The 16,988-nt window shown below is 41.1% G+C and overlaps 2 protein-coding genes across 2 annotated transcripts; both read right to left on the bottom strand.

The window, feature by feature from the left end:
• Nucleotides 1-5,829: 5,829 nt before the first annotated feature.
• On the bottom strand, nt 5,830-8,613 carry LOC127142678 (uncharacterized). The gene is made up of 3 exons (XM_051072089.1): nt 8,529-8,613; nt 7,567-7,865; nt 5,830-7,480 (listed from the first exon to the last, which is right to left on the bottom strand). Exons 2-3 carry the CDS (start codon nt 7,739-7,741, stop codon nt 6,705-6,707), a joined length of 951 nt encoding a protein of 316 aa, XP_050928046.1. The 5' UTR covers nt 7,742-7,865; nt 8,529-8,613; the 3' UTR covers nt 5,830-6,704.
• A 968-nt stretch (nt 8,614-9,581) lies between these two features.
• Nucleotides 9,582-14,919, bottom strand: LOC108898053 (hormonally up-regulated neu tumor-associated kinase). The gene is made up of 5 exons (XM_018697896.2): nt 14,723-14,919; nt 11,973-12,028; nt 11,676-11,814; nt 11,384-11,511; nt 9,582-9,721 (listed from the first exon to the last, which is right to left on the bottom strand). The coding sequence occupies exons 1-5, from the start codon at nt 14,917-14,919 to the stop codon at nt 9,582-9,584; spliced, it is 660 nt and encodes a 219-aa protein (XP_018553412.2).
• Between the last annotated feature and the right edge of the window lie 2,069 nt (nt 14,920-16,988).

Below are 16,988 nucleotides of genomic sequence, written 5' to 3'. Positions count from 1 at the left end.
ACCAATACACACCTCCCAGACACACAAGCAGTCTCACTAAAATCAAAAGCAACCACAACACCTCTTAACCTGAAGCATATGTAGCAGCACATGCTCTAATAAGAGCACTCAACAATTCAAAAATGTGTATATAGGGGCTTTGTGTTTTATGAGTTGTGTTTTCAACCTTAAAAATTAAGAAAATACAAGTGGAAATCGAGGATAAATCAGAAAAAAGACAGAATAAAAGTTCTATCCTTACAAGCAGCCATTTCTATAGCTATCAATCTGTTGAAAACTGAAAGATGCAAATCTAGTTCAGTTCATTTCTGAGGCCACCCACTGATCATTAAACCTCACACCATCCAATAGTATCACACACACATAGTCCATTCAACATGCTTCACCTACAAACATCAGGCGAAATCTTCATCATACAAATGTAAAATATGATAAAACACAGTTAAACTGCAGAGTTTAGAGAGCTAATGCAGTTTTACAGGTAAAACCAAACTATTGTGCATGTGTTACATCAAACCGCCTGGTAAAAAAAAAAAAAAAAAAAAAAAAAAAAAAAAAAAAAAGGAGGAAAGTTTTAAGTAAAACACCATGCACTACACAGAGCCTCCAGCAGATGGAGCTGTAAATCAATACATGTTGGAGTCTGCATGGCTTTCTACTGAATGTTTTCTGGATCTTTTAGTTGAGGACTTGACAGTGGGGGAATCACAGGAGTAATGCCCCTGCACACACTTCCCACTGAAATGACTTTCACAGGTAACACAGGAGTTGGTAATTTTATAGTCGCCTTCACAGTGTGAACAACATATGTGCTGAACTTAACACCTCTGACTCATGTGGCTCTGCTCTCTGTTACAGACTTCATTAGTAATTGATTGTCTCCTCACCTGCAAGTTTGTCTGGCAAAAAAAGGGGCGCTAGTGTGTGTGTGTGTTTGTTTTTATCATCTTTGCAGTCAATTCCCATGGGCATCATTTGCAAGATGCACACTGACTCAAAGTGAATGAAAATTTTCAAAGAAAGAAAAGTCAGAAATCCATGAATAATCGTTAAGAGGCTGTGCCAGAAAGAATCAAGGGGGAGACTGTATGGCGGGTTAATCTTTAATAATGTGTTCTTTAATATGTTTGAAAGTGGAGGCCCAGCATGTCTGTCTTGGAGCGGCCTTCTATTGTGAATGTGTAGGTGCTGAGTTCTGCCTGTCAAAACAGCTGGCAACACACGATGACGGTCGCTTATCTTTGACGGGATCTTTTTCATCCAGAAATACGACTCTCATCAAGCAATGATTCATCCAAACAATGTGCTGTAAGCAAGCCAGAGGGTTGCTCGTCCGTTAAGTATGTGATCCACCTCTTTGTCTGGGAATAACCTAATGCAGCCGGGTTCAGAATGTTTTTAAAAAGTTTGTGTGACTTGAGGCAACTGTACAATAATCTGGCAACTGGATAAATGTAGGTGGGGATTCTGTACATTTTGGTTTGACTTATTCCACTGTTTTTCTTCTATTTTACATTCCCTCTGTACTGTAATTCCACACAGGAGAAATTTTATTTATTTGAGTTCAAAGTTTTTTCATCCTTAAAGGAATGGACTCTGTCCAAGTTTAACTGAGAGAAGAAAGAAAAGAAAAGAAAAGAAAAGAAAAGAAAAGAAAAGAAAAGAAAAAAGAAAAGAAAAGAAAAGAAAATTCTAAAGCTGACCCTGCAGCTCTGTGAACTTCTGCACTGTCCCAAACAAGTATTTTTTTTTCCTCCACAGGGGACTAAGCTACAAACTTCTCCAAACCAGCCTGTCATGTCTAGGTGGTGAATTTATGAAACTCTATTGATTAACTATTATTAGAAAGTGAGAAACTCATGAGCATTTATTAACATTTATTATTAAGATTTTTCATAACCCTGAAACCCACAAGCTGCTTATGGCCCACGAACAATCTGTACAGTATTAATGATTTATTAACTTATAATAAAGCTGTTAGCTACAACTTACAAAGCCTTTATAAGCCGTGTCTTATGAGAAAGTGTTACAAACACTTTTCTGCAAAACGTCCTGAATAAACTGAGGAGCTTGATAGGAAAACTAGCTCTCAGTACCAAGATAATGGTCCCTGTTTTGTGATAACCTAACTTCTTTTTGCAAGTCAACCTGCTGTGAAGGTTGAGCTCCCATGTGTTGAGGTTAAAGTGACACAGTGTCCCTCTGGACAGGGTGTCTTCTAGTGAATTAGCTGGTGTTGATCCTGAAGTGACAGTTAATCAGAGGTGGCATCAATTAAACAAGTGTTCAGCTCAGGTTGCTGCCCTGTGGTACTGGACGTTTTGTGCGCTGCTGACCCCCGTGACTTGCAAACACACACACCCACACACACATACTGTGATGGCGAGCAGCCGGAGACTAGTTAACCACTGCGCCGCCCTGGACTGCTCCCCCCTGCGAGGTGACACTCAATTATGGATGACCATCATTAGAAACAAGACACACCGGAACACAGGTTTGCCCAGACTGACACACACACACACACAAACTGTGATGGGCATGGCGATTATTCTCAGAGACACCCAAGACTATTGAAGTGCTAATGGGGTAACACCATCCATTTCAGTCCATAACCAGTGCACCTGTAACCCCTGTGGCCTCTAGGTGACCACCTGTATACATTTTCCATATCAGTATTATTTGTAGGAAATTAAAATCAGTGTCAAATGATGGTAATAACAAAATTCATCTGGATTTTTTCAGGAAACGGACAATATGGTATTCCTATCTGCTGCATGCGGAAGTTGATGTTGGGGTCAGGGTTGTTCTTTTGTCTCGGCTCTTAATCCTACATTTGTTCTATGAGAGAGTGAACACAAAGGACACATCTCTCATCAGTCATTAGAACAGGGATTAAGCTGCTGTGCATCAAAATAATGGTGAAGACAGAAACGTACCCACAATGTGCACATACACATATCAAATTAAGGTTTCAGCTTTCAGTGGAATCTGGGTATGTCAGTTTTCAGTCACTGCTGTCACTTCATCCACCTTGCTATTGTCTCTATTCACTTTCTTTTCCCCCTTTTTTTAAACCATGATAGCAGCGTGGCCCTATGGCAGTGTGTCATGGCAGTGGTTGGTCTATACCACTTTGGTTTGGACTCAAAAAGAATTGGATGCTAGCATGCTAACATGCTACATTTAGATGTGTTTGTGCACAGCGTGAGTTATCAAGATGACAGAATGCAGTCAGTAAGACTCAGATACACAGCATGGCACAAAGTGCACAAACTTTCAGTTTCAACTTGAGCAAAAAATGAAAAAATTCAGGGACGTTATGGATCCATTTCATAAATGTACAGAGACAAGAAGAAAAAGCAGAGACTGGAGGGAAATAACAGAAAGAACAGCTAACATCTGTACAGTCAATATGTTGGCTTTTTGGAGTGAAACAACACAACACAAACAGTCCAGTGTTTAAATACAGTGTGAATACTTGTCTGGACTGAAGACCATGTGTATCTACAACCTCACAGGCCTCTGGTAATGTGAAATGACAAAGACAAAGATAATTTAGGACCTGTTTAAATCTTCTTTGTTTGGAGTCAAACAGCTTACAGGTCTGTCTGTTCTGAGGCGTCTCTAATGAGTAACTAGCTCAACCCTTAGATAACAAACATCAGAAGAAGCATCTACCAAGAGGACGAGTCCAGGCATGTTTTGTGTCTTTAGTAATGCTAACAAACCCACATGAACCCACAGATGGCTAACTCCCCATGACCACAACCGGCTGTCTCTATAGCGTCTCACTTGACGGGGCATGACAGTGACTGAAACTTTAATGCAACTTAACCTACATTCTGCTATATACGCAACTGAGAGCTCAAGAAACGGAACCAAGTTCACATGGAGGGAGGACATCAGTATAGCCAAAGATCAAAGGTGAGAATGCATCTCAGGACAAGAAAGTAGGACAGTGACATTTTATCTATAGAACTCTTTAAGCTTGATCTGGATGTCCTGAGGGAGTAAAGCATATGGCACCATTCTAGGATATTCATCACTAAACTCAACTCAGTACCTCTTTTCTTCCCTATGAGACCTCCCCTGACCTTTACATGGCTGAGACTGATGATGAAATTGTGTGGAAAGCTCAAGAAGCTAAAATAAAGCAAAAATAAGTCTCAAGTCGTCCTTTTTGTGACTCAAGTCTCACACCTTCAGCTCTGCATGAACCTCTCTGCTCTAACCCTGCTCTAAGACCAGGTTCCATTCACTGTTGTACACTACTGCAAGACTGATGCATGATAAAGGGTGAGATTACAATTAAAGTACTCACACGTTAGCTTTGACTTGACTTTGACTTTGCTTTTTGTTTGATTTTATCAAGACTGTCATTAGTTAAGGCACAAAGTGTAACAGCACAACAGTCAATGTGTCACTGATAACCAGGTGTGAGCACACGGAAACACGTTTTAAGTCCCTGTTTGATGTCATCATCACAGGCACATGCTCTTCAGATGGAACAATGTTCACTGTGGCATGCATGTTAACGCAATGTTCCAGTAGCCATGGATACATCCTTATGTGCAGCGTGCATTATTAAGATGTTTTCCATACCTTGTCCAGTTCTTACGTACATGCACCATTCAGATTCAGACCTAACATGATCAGTTCTCAATGGGAGGAGGATGGTGGATGCTTGTTTAGACCAGCAAAGATGACTAGCACCCAAAGCCAGCTGTCTTATTTTGTGGATGGGTCCCCTGCATGAGTGCTAATATGTATTTAAAGAGCATATGTCACAGGATTATAATGAAATTACCTTAATTGGATTACATTTTTTTAGAATGATTTCTTTAGGCTTACTTAAGTTGGAAAGTTGAATGAGCTGCTCTTGTTGAGTGTATTGCCATTGTGCAGTGTCAGTGCGTGTGTTTGTCTGATACAGTATCAGAGCTTACTGGTTCATATCACTGTTAAGTAGCCAGAGAGGTAACTAGAGTGGGGGATGTATCCAGCTCAGTGGGTTCAATCTGTCTTCATTGGCCACACGCAGAAAATGCACCTCACTAATACACACACGCAGACAGACAGACAAACACACACACACACACACACACACACACACACACACAAACAAAGTATCAGGTAACAGGCCCTGAATTATTTAGTAGCCACGAAGAGTGCCACGAAGCAGCAACCAGATTCTTCCACATCTTTGCAGCACACCTGAATATTAATGATCCACAGACGTTGGCATGAGGAAAGAACAGTTCAGACACAGAGGGAGTATGAGGGAGATGACATGTCAGAGATATTGTAGGTGGTAGCAGTGGTAGCACTGAGAAAATCCTGAGCACTTACTGAACTAGTAAAGAACAAACCATAAACTGATTTCTAATTAATGAATAGATGCCCAGTTCCTAATAAGTGTGAATCAAAGACTATAGCATGAAGTTACAGAGAGAGAACAGACAGCTAGTTACCATCATATAATGATCTGTGAATCTTACTTCCTTAATGAATCAATACAGTAGAGTACACACGACAAATAAAAGCACGCTATTCCTGCAGTACTGCTTCCTTCTTAGCCTAATTCAGAAAAGCAGCCGATGCTAATGCTAGTTACTTCTTGATTTGTAAGCCAGTGAACACGATGACCTTTAGCAAAGGTATTATTTGGTTGAGTCACTGGTTGAAGAACATCATGCCAAATGACTGCAATTGAAAATTAACCCACAGGTTAATTCTGGAAAACTTTCAGAAATGTTGATTAATGTGCAGTGTCCCTATAAATAAATAAATTGAACTAAATTAAATGATTCACCTGATCCCATTATGTATTCCTGTGTGAAAGGAAACCTTATATTCTAGTGAAACACAAATACAGTGACATAACTTTACGGGGACACCTAGAACCTTTAGCACTAGCAGCCATTTAGTCACTTTTCTGAGGGTAGAAAATTCATCCATATTAATGGCAATATCACAACTGAGCATGATAGTTTGAGAGCCAACTCAAGTAAACACATATCAACACATACCCCTATTTAAATTAACATCAACATATTCTTATTTGAGCAATTATTTTGCTGATAAATTGCCACTAAGTCAAGACGTTAAGGTAGATTTGATGTTTGTTGTTTTTACTTTGACTTTCAATTTTAGTACAAAAATGCATTTAAGAACAGTAAATACAAACAGAACCAGAAATCAGTGTGCATCTTGCACTTCACATTGTGACGGGTGGAAATTAACATGGTGAAGAAAATGGCTGACAGTAAAAAATCTTGAAGGCCAAATTTGAAATTGATGAGCATAGTCAGAGTTTAAAATTTTGGCACTGCAGCATAAATGCACACTGTGCGGTGTTTGGGTTGGAGTGTTGTGGGTGAGCAACACATGAATTGAACAGTAAAAGAAGGGAATAAGAGCTTTAGAACCTTTTTGTGACTGCTGTTTGTACATTTGTCAAAACGTGTGCACAGTCCTAATATTGCAGTACTCCATGCATTGTTGTTAGAACTACTGTAACTGCATGTGACCTTCTCTAAGTAGCCTCTTCTGTCCACCACCTTTATGTTGCCCCTATTTCTGTACAAGTCAGCTTTTCTTAATTGGTTACCACCTGTGTAACTAACCTCATTCCTATCTCCGTCCTTCTTTAATCCTCCACCTCTTGTCATATCACTGCTGCTCTACCGTGTCCTATCTCTGAGTCAGTAGTCCATGCTGTGTAGCTGGCTCTTCTTGTCACTTTTCCCCTGCAGGGCTGCAGGTAGCAGCGGCAGATTCAGGTCTGCCACACGACGCTGGAGAGATGACCGTAACTGAACTGAGTTCCTCTTTGCTCCATTCATCCCTCCTCCTGCCATCCCTCTCTCTCCTCCTCCTGCTGCCGTCAGATCTCTCCTCTTCCCCCTCTCCTGCCTGAGGCTCTTGATGACCAAAGTATGCTGTCTCTGTGTGGGAAAGGCAGGAGGTTTAGACCCATTGACCAGGAGTCCTGGTGGCCCAGGTCGGGTTAACCCAACCCATGTCATCTTCCTGCCTCGTCCGTCCTTTAGCCCCACATTGCGCAAACGTGGCAAGGGGCCGGAGGGTGACGTCTGGGTTGTTTCCATGGGACCCAGGTGGACTCTGTCTGAGGAGTGAGTGGTGTGTGTGTCGGCCTCAAGGAGCATCCTGGGAGAGATGCCGTTCTTCTCTGAGGAGTAAAACGTCTGCAGCTTCTCCAGTCGCTCGTTAATGCCCAGGTGATGAGAGTGGTCATCCTGGTGGTGGTTGTCATGGAAACAATCTGACCCGGGGTCTGCTGCCCCGTCCGACTGAGTTGTCCTGAAAAGATGTGTGTGTCGGACCGGTCTCACTGTGCTGCTGTCTCTGATTGGCTCAACAGGAAGGGGGACTTGGCAAGGGGCGGAGTCACAGAGTTGAGATGCAGAGGTTTTAGGAGGAGAAAGATGGACGAGCTCCCTGTCTCTAAACACAGACACTGGAACATGAAAGCATACAGATATGATGTGTCACACACTGAACTGTGGATGTGTGTAGCTTTGCTTCCGTTCAATAAATCCTTACCTTCAGGAAACAGTGTCTCTCTGGTGTCCAAGGTGATGGCGATCTCTTCATCAGCAGCCCCATCTTCTGCAGACAGAGCGGCAGGTGAAGGTGAAGGAACGCGAGGGGGTACTTGAGGGGGAGGTGGAGTGAGGAAGCTGGGGTAAGGAGGGAGAAGGGGGGCGGTTCTCATCATCCTCTTTGTTGTCCTTTCTATGAGGGTCCTCAGTCCTCCTCCTGTTGCTCTGACAATCAGTCATCTGTTGGGCCCTCAGAGGCCTGCTGGACTGCTTAGAGCTTTTTTCATTGGTTGGTTCATTCTAACAACAAGCAATAATTAGAACGTTTTCAACTAACACAAATCTGTTACCGAGACTTGTCATCCAATAAAACATCAATAGTAAATTTCTTGATTCTGACAATTCTGTTAACAAATATTGCTAACATGCACAAACTGTTATTGCTAATAAGCAGGTGCAATGTTAACCATATTGACCATTAGTTTCGTATGGATAGCATGCTAACATCTGCAAATTACCACTAAACACAAGGTGCAGCAGGGGCTGATAGGAATTTCATTAGTTTTGCAGGCATTTGGCCATAATCCAAAGCATAGACCAACTTTTATCTGATGATGGCACTACATGAAAGGTCAGGGGATCACCAAAGTTAGAGGGATTCATCCTCTGGACACCACAAATGCTTGTACAAAATGTCCTGCTAATCCATCCAGTAATAGTAAACTAATAATAAACTACAGTTCCTTGCTGTTTTGGTAAATTAGTTTGCTTTATGGAAATAAAACTATATTTTTGACCTGTATAGAGAGACATGACACCTTGATGGTTTTGGTCCTTTCATGTGATATGATGACAGTAAAAGGATGTAAAGCCTACCTTATACTTTGATAGAGAAATATTACTTTAACATCCCAGTGGCTACTGTATTAATGTTTATTATGTTATTGACAATGTCAGCATTACCTGTTGCTGAGTCTTTGATTCAGTGTTATTTCTCTCTCTCCATGTATTCTTGCTCAGAAGACTCCAGTCATTGGTCTCCAGCTTCTGCCAAATCAATCATTATTATCTGCTCACACTTCAAGGTAAACCATAGATATTTTTAGGTACTCACGCACTTGTGTCTATAAGACAAAAAAGCTGTGTTTGCTGGTATTTCAGCATGTGCAGGCCTCTGTGTGTGTGTGTGTGTGTGTGTGTGTAAATGAGGTGTGAACCTTGCTGGCCTTGGCTCCCTTCTGACTCCTGTTAAGCTTGTTGAGCAGCAGGTGATAGGAAGCCATGATGGCAGAAGGTCGGTTGCTGGTGAGTGTGTGAATGATTTCAGAGAGAGAGTAGCCCAGTGTCTCTGTCATGTATGCCAACACAGACGAGTTGAGATCCTCTGGACACAATCTGGGAAATAACAACAGAGAGGGAAGGAAAAACAATTAGAAAGATAAAGTGTGAAAAGCAAAGCAGAGAAAACTCTAATTGGTCGCCCAGGATCTGTTGGTAAAGAACTGAAGGATTTTGGTTGTGAGCAGTCCAGGGCTGGAACAGCTCTTGCTTCATTCATGTGGATTTCAGAAAACACATTATTGCCAGGAGGAGCCATACATGATTGCATTTCCACTCTGCGTAAAGTGATAAAAGCCTTTTAGTCATGCTATAATATACAAAGCTGTTACCCTACTGACCACAAAAATTTTCATTTTGTTAGAAAACTTGCAGTGATTTCCCTCTTGGTTCTTTTGCCCACATTGTAATGTTTGCTACAGAACTTTCCCTGTGGAGACTCTGTGTCTCACAGTATAATATATATTTCTGTTACAAATATAGTGCAATATATTAAAATGCTAATTTGAATATATAGAAGGGATTTACATATTTTTGCAGTATATGCTTTTATGAATTCTGAAATATATATCATTAAAATTGTCAATTTAGTACATGTGCATTTAAGGAAAATATATTTCTGTTGCCTTTGGATGGGTTTGTAAACGCTATATTAAAGTGCAGTCACATGGTAGATCACTACCTGTTTTTATGAGAGAGTGTGTGTAGTGGTTTCTTGGCATATCCCTCGTTGATCCATCTCTCCTCCATCGCAGCTCTGACACTGGGTCTCTTGGCTGGGTCTGGCTCCAGGAGAGACAACACAAATGACACAGCACCTGCAACAGGAGCACAGATTGACTGAGCATTGAAAGTGCCATCACCAGTCAGTAGGTAGACATCTTAAGAGCCAGATTTTTTCTGTACTAAAGCCTCCCCACCAACCACAAGGTCAAAGTTAGCATTCAACTTTGGTTGCCTACGTAAACATCAGTCATGACTGCACAGTCACAGTTGGCATCCTACATGCAAGCAACTGCTGGTAAACAACCGTCTTGTTGGTGACTCAAATTTGCTTGGCAGGAGCTGTGGTAAGTGGACTGTACTGCGAAATGCCTCATATCTACTTAAACTCACACAGACACTGATCTGCTCATCAGGAGCAGTTCAGTGTCGTTCTCACAGGTTCAGACCACCAACCATGCAATTAATGACCAACAGCTCATCCACCAGGACCCTCATCCAAGTAAATGATTTTTTTTAATGCACTCCTAAGGTAGTACTTCTTTCTCCTTGCCAAGTGGACCAAACTTAAAGAACCTGTGTTACACAACTACTTCAGCTTGCCAGTTTGGCATCACTCATTGTGACTTCACTGAAACAGTATCGGAGGTGATGGCACGGAGCTCCCTTTAGGAGAACCATTTCAGCCTGTCAGCCTACGACAGCCGAAGCAGGGCTGATAGTTTGACTCTAGATGGGGAATCCTGATAAGGTCCACAGTCTGGAGGAGGAGATACTGTAGCTTCAAGGAGGATGGCTGCCACATTCACAGACATATAAGCTAAGACAGCTCCAATCAATTTGTTGCTATCAGTTGTCTCGCTTTCAGTGGCGAAGCCAAAGCGGCTTGCCTCGGCAAGGTCAACTCAATTTGTTTTTAACTGATAGAATCAAAGCACTATTTGAGGATTTTAATTGATAACCCTGTGGAAAAGACACAAAACAGTCTTGCTTTGCAAATAAGAAAGATGCATAAACACTGGAAATAAAATAACATTTCTCTCACAGAGAAAACAGAATACAGAGTTTGATAAAAATGTGGCAGTAGTAGTTGGTTTGGGTAAGTTAATGTATTGTATTTGTTAAGAGTTTCAAAGGTTGGTGAAAAAACAACTCCATCCAGGAGTAGGATAAAGTCTAAAAGTTAATGTTGATGTCTCAGATGCCCATCTGTGACAGTGATACAGCCATCTAATCTGATCTTGTCACAGTTTCAGAGCCGTACTGGTTTTCCACACAGTAACAGGAGCTATGTTTGTTTGGGGTGACATGGCGCAATGACAGAGTGTAATGGAGTGACTATGTGTGAGAGAGAGACCAAAATAAAGCGGAGAGAAACAGAGACAGTATGGCCAGTGTGGACTTGGTACAGAACAAGTGGAAGAAGTAAGAAATACTGTAAGTGAAACACTTTTTCCTTCAGTTTTCTGTCTCATGACAGGTCTGTGGTCTGAAGAAGTTATGTTTGTGATGAGTTAGTTTTAAAATGTGCACAAAAGTTCCTTTATATTTAAGAAACGAAGGTTTTATGTTTCTTTGACCCATGTGGCAGTCGTTACTTCTTATTATTTCAAATTACTTGTACTAGTGAAACTCCATCCAGACTCAAAGCAACTATATGGAACTGTAACTGACTCACTGGGCATTTAAAAGTATAGTGGTGATGATACAGTCTTTGTTTTTGGTTTGGTTTGTTAGGAGGTGAAATGTGGGGTTACCTTTGCTGACATCACTGGGGATACTGCTGATCTCTCCATTGACCATCTTCTGGTGCAGCTGTTTGATGTTGAAAGGCTCAACAGTAAAGGGCAAAGTCCCAGTCAGCATGGCAAACATGCTCACACCTCTGCACACACATATACAAGGAAAATGTATACAAACAAAAACACATTTAAATGATCCAAAAACAGCACTACAGAAAATAACTACCTTTTCAAATATCCACACTAAGCTACGATGGAACAGGCCAGATAGCCTCCTCAACAAACACACTAAGACTTTATCACTTACACTGACCAGACGTCCACTTTGGGTCCATACTTCCTGTGAGCGAGCAGCTCAGGGGCCGCGTAGGCAGGACTTCCACATTGGGTGTTGAGAAGCTCGAGAGACAACGACTCTGCCTTAAGAGTGTTACTCAGTCCAAAGTCTGTATGAAACATCATCATTTTCCCAATGGGTTCCTGATACTGCACATTTACAGATGACTAGATAACTACGGTTCTGCAATATCCTGATCTGTCCAACATTTTGCATCAATACGCTGTCAGCCAAATGTCACTGGAGAAAACAGAAATATTAACATACCCACAATCTTTATGTTGTTATGTTCGTCCAGCAGGAAGTTTTCAATCTTTAGATCTCTACAAAGGAAAAGGAGAGAGGCAGCTGTTCAGTTTAAAAGGAAGATTGTGGTTCACTGTAGCAATTTCATGAGCTTTGTCCTTAATCCTGCAGGAATTTCTTAAGTTATTTTTTCCCTACAAATGAGTGTTTTGAAGCAATTTACTTGACAGACACTGGTGGTTGTTCAATTTAAGAACTCTTGCGATGTGTGTTTGGCCTTGCTAAGCTTTTCTGTGTATTTATGGACAACAAAATGAGATGGGACCAGACTAGACCCGCATAAGTAAAGGAAAACCCAAGCTAAATTTGGGTTTGGGTAGAGCTCAAGCATTAAAAACACTGTTGAAAAATATTTGGGGGAACATTTACTAGTGATTTTGGGGATTAGTTTGCTTTGGACTCCAAGAACCCTGCACCTATTAAGATTTTCAAGTCAAATCAAGCTGCTGTTGTTGACTTATTCACTGTCCTCTACCAAAGTTATATCTCTGCGTTCACCTGGAAAAGTTGCCTCACTCCCCTGAAAGTTCCCCCGTTCTCACCACCAACCACACTGCCTGCTCTAAAACTACCAAGCTAAATGAAAATCTGCGGTTAGGAGAGAGAGATCCCCTATAAACTACAGCCTGGGAATCAGCCATGTTCCTTTCATCTGCCTTCATCTAACCAACAGACACTCCAGGTCCCAAAAGTCCAGAGAACACCGCTCACACAACCCAAGAAAAGTTCAAAGACAGACAGAGCAAGAAAGAGCGAGAGCAGACATTGCCATAAAGGAGAAAATGTATGCGGTAAACCTACTGAATGTGGGTGGCAGGAGGTGCGTTTAAGTGCAAATTTTCCATTTATTTCCAGTTTAATCATTTCTGTGTGGGACTGTGGTGGAGAGCGTTTGAGCGCCAGTGAGTGTATGCATGTGTGTGAGGACGTAGGTGTGTGTGTGTGTGACAGAGAGAGGTGCTATTGAAGGGTTGAGAGTGACATCGTTGAGGGACTTCATTAGAGAGGAAGTCCATGATGTTGTGATGATGTGTGAATCATGGCGCCGGCGCAGGATGATGAGGTCATTGCCTGGTAATCACATTCCCACCTTTGGAGGAGCCAAGGTCTTAAACCAAAGCCCAGAGCTGTGCATGTTGTGTGTGGTTGCAGCATAAATGTGTGTGTGTATGTGTGTGTGTGTGAGTATTGGGTCTCTAACACCTACACATACTAAAATGCCACTAAAATAACACTCTCGACTCCCACACTGCACTGTGCCAGATATTGCCTTTCTTGCAGTGTTTCCTCCTCTGTAGGCTGTTTATGCCCTGCAAACCACTCTGTGTGCTGTGTGCTAACAAGTGTGTTTATATGTATTTCAATCTAAGTCTAACCATAACATACACCATGCAACAAATAGCTACTCTTTGTGGGTAAGTAAACATTTGAAGGCCATGGTTATTTTTACTCTTTGGTTTTGCCAAATCTCTTACTGAGCCAATCAAATAAAGGCAAGACAAACTCTCTAAATCACATGCTCCTAAGTGGCTGACCGCCACTTCTGGCTGGTCCAGTAAGCATAGTTTCTATGATATGTGTGCCAACAGATGTCCAGATGTTTCAATAGCATTTCAGTTGGTGTATGTCAATTTGTGGTTAAGATCTGCTTCACACTGATATAGTCTTTTAAAAAAACAACAACTCTCCATTGAATGATACTTATTGTCCAATATGGACTTTCCTGAAATAAGTCCAATTAACAAGTTACAAATTCACATTGCAGCTCATCTACTCCCCTCTCATTAAAATAGAAAGCTATCCAGAGACATATGCAGTTGACAGTCTACGACTGAGACGTGAGATGTTTCCTCCAGTACTTGACTGAAAAATTCCATCTTCAGTGTATGTGCGCTGGAGGTTTCAACTTTCCACATCCCCCTTATAAAATGCATATTGGACCATAATTGGCTTCCAAACTACCTGTGACAAAAAATCCTGGTGGAATGTTCAAATTTAAGGTGAGCAAAGAGAAGACTTTTTCTATCCAGCAGCTGAATGTGAAAACAGAGTAGTATCAAACTCTGCACATACATCATTCTGTACAGTGACACTCAAACATCCATCTGAAGAAATAATGAATAAAACAGTTTTTTTGAGTGAGGGGGACTTAAAATGTTGTTGAAGCAATGATTACATGGAGCCTCGATGTCTAAAACCCTTTAATGTAGATTTTTGCTTCCCTGGTATTTTTTTCATTTTTTTTAAAACTGATAAATTAATCATTTAGTCCAACCAATGGTCAAAAATATAAGGGTCTGTTTACAGTGATATGAACTAGGAAATAAACAAGCACACCTTCACATTTGAGAGGCTGTAAATGTAAACTGTTATTGTCATTGAAATTATTGTATTTGCCTGAAGACTTGGTACTTTACTTGGTTCAGACATCAAACTGGACTGAAATGGGTAGACTCTTATATGTGTATCAGTTGTTTATGAATCATTTTGGAGGCTCTTCTCATTACTTGCAGAGTCTCAGCAAATGAACAAAAGAGTTGGAGACAATGACGAAATACTGGAAACTGAACTGGACTTTAAAAAGAAGCAGTTAGAAGACGCCTAAGACTGTAAAGGGTTGAGGCAGATGCATGTTGTATGTAGAAGCACACTGTGTCCGTGGTCCTCCTGTGTGAGTGTGTGTGTGTGTGTGTGTGCGCGCGCTGTCTCACCTGTGTACGATGCCATGTTTGTGCAGGTGCTCCACTGCAGAGAGGATCTGTCGGGTGTAGCGCCGCACCTCCCTCTCCTCCAGCCTCTTCCTCTCACAGATCCTGTCCATCAGGTCTCCTCCAGCACAGAGCTCCATGGCCATGTAGTAGCTGTTCTCTGTCTCCAGAGTCTGACACAGAGAGTTATTTATGGTCATACTAGATTAGATGAACTTATTCAACAGCAATAGATATATGATAACCTTGTAATTTCACTCTACTATTAACATTAACTATTAATGGACTCAAATGAGCAGATGTAATGTTTTAAGACTTTACCTTAATTTGGACTGAATATGTATTTGTAAATGAATATATGTAAGTCTGTTTATTTATTTATTTACTTCCAACAGGACTACAATGTGAGGATGTCGGATCATCTGATGAATACGAGGTTCTCTCTTCATGTTCTTCAGCACGTATGAGTCCTGCCGTGCTTTTTTCTTGTCAATCACCTTAATGGCCACCTATACACACACCCACGCACACACACACACACACACACACACACAAACACACACAAATAGATGAACACATAAAGTTGTGCACATAAATATACAATAGTAGCTTTAACCATGTTTTTACCTTAATTTATCAAAAGAAAGTTAAATGAGCACCCTTTGGTCAACCGGTTCACATGTGAACGTAAACAGAACCAGACATTCACTCTGATGAATGTGTACCCACAGTTCTCTACTAATGATAGATGTCCAAGTAGTTGTGGCTTCAGAGCCTTGCCCAAGGGTACCTCCACAGTAGTCATAAAGGAACTACTGCTTAATCACTTTCCCCACGTACATTTTTTCCACTCATACAGAGATTGGACCAATGGCCTCACGACAACCACCTCTAACTCTAGGTTTAACTCATATCACTCATCATCTGTGGAAGAAAGAAAAACAATGAACTGAAACAAAAAACAGCAAGAAAATAGCAAACAGAAAAACCTCACTGGGAAATGGAAAGAAATTCATTTCTCATCATCAAATAATAAGGAAGTCAGTTTTTATTATGCTCTCAGTGCAGGAGTTCCAAATCTTTGGTGGGTAACTTTGACAACTATTTATATTCTTACAACCAATTTCCCCTCAAGATAATGATGATGAGGAAAAAAGCACTTGGCCTGCACAGGAAGGGAAATTCCTAAAAGCATATAAATGACTGCACTATGTCTCAAATAACATATTAGGTAAACACTTAGGTGTGAATAATGGTAAATTGTTGGTAGAATCTGGAAGGGGTCGTTTTATTTCCATTTCCTATGCCACTAACTGTGTGTAAAAAAAAAGTGTAAAATAAATATGTGGCGCTCTGAATGGGATTCAAAATAAAAAAAAGAAAAGATCTAACAAGTGTGTGTTCTTGCATATTTGCTCTTCACCTCCACAGGTCCTGTACCTGCAAAGGGTAACAAGGGTTAAGGTGAGCAACCACCCCTGGACATGAGTTTGGTCATTGCTATAGCAACCAGGTCAGGTACATATGAGCCGAGGTCAGGCACCCAGTGACCCAGGAAAGAAAGTTACACATACATTTACACCCCCCACCAACACACACACACACACACACACACACACACACACACACACACACACACACACACACAAATGCACTACCATTGCATAGTAACTTACTGGACATCAATATATCCCCAGTTTAGAGCCACAGCAGTAGGCTCACATACTAGCATAGTTTTTAAAGAATAATCCATTTAAAAAACACATGTTGTACATGTTCATGGCAACACTATGTATACTTTCTCCTGATGCACTAGTTTTATTTATATAATATGCATAACATAATCATGCTCATGCAGATTTACTATACCCACTGCAGACCTCTTTAAATTAGCCCGATAGAAATGATTCCTGTAAAATCCCTTTAAGAGTCATGGTCATGAAGTATAAATTAAATGCAGGTGGGTCTGACTTAGATGTTGTACACATAACAAGAATAATAACAGGTCACTGACTTCCTCAAACTCAAGTGAGTATAATTATCAGTTACAAGTGTACAGGGCACAAGTTGCAAGTGTGTAATCATAATCTTGTGTGTGATCTTTTCCTTTGCCAATGTGCCACCACTCCAGACAGAGGCATGTCACTTCATGTCTTCTCACTCTAATTTTCAAATCAGGGAGAAAGCACTGACCTTCTCCCCCGTGCTGATGTGCAGCCCTTCCATCACTTTGGCAAATGAGCCCTTGTTGATCATTTTCCCCACCAAG

This window comes from Lates calcarifer, linkage group LG7_1, assembly GCF_001640805.2.
Source record: "Lates calcarifer isolate ASB-BC8 linkage group LG7_1, TLL_Latcal_v3, whole genome shotgun sequence".
NCBI classification, from domain to species: Eukaryota; Metazoa; Chordata; class Actinopteri; family Centropomidae; genus Lates; species Lates calcarifer.
Note: the sequence above shows the minus strand (reverse complement) of the source record. Positions and strands in the feature narration are given on the sequence as shown.

Bases quoted from the DNA above. Each gene is read 5' to 3' on its own strand.
- LOC127142678 (XM_051072089.1), bottom strand. From the start codon at position 7,741: ATGATGAGAACCGCCCCCCTTCTCCCTCCTTACCCCAGCTTCCTCACT. The intron at 7,481-7,566 runs GTAAGGATTTAT...TTCATGTTCCAG, and splicing joins AGAGACACTGTTTCCTGAAG to TGTCTGTGTTTAGAGACAGG.
- LOC108898053 (XM_018697896.2), bottom strand. From the start codon at position 14,919: ATGACCATAAATAACTCTCTGTGTCAGACTCTGGAGACAGAGAACAGC. The intron at 12,029-14,722 runs GTGAGACAGCGC...TTTCCTTTGTAG, and splicing joins AAACATGGCATCGTACACAG to AGATCTAAAGATTGAAAACT. The intron at 11,815-11,972 runs GTATGTTAATAT...TGTTTCATACAG, and splicing joins TAACAACATAAAGATTGTGG to ACTTTGGACTGAGTAACACT.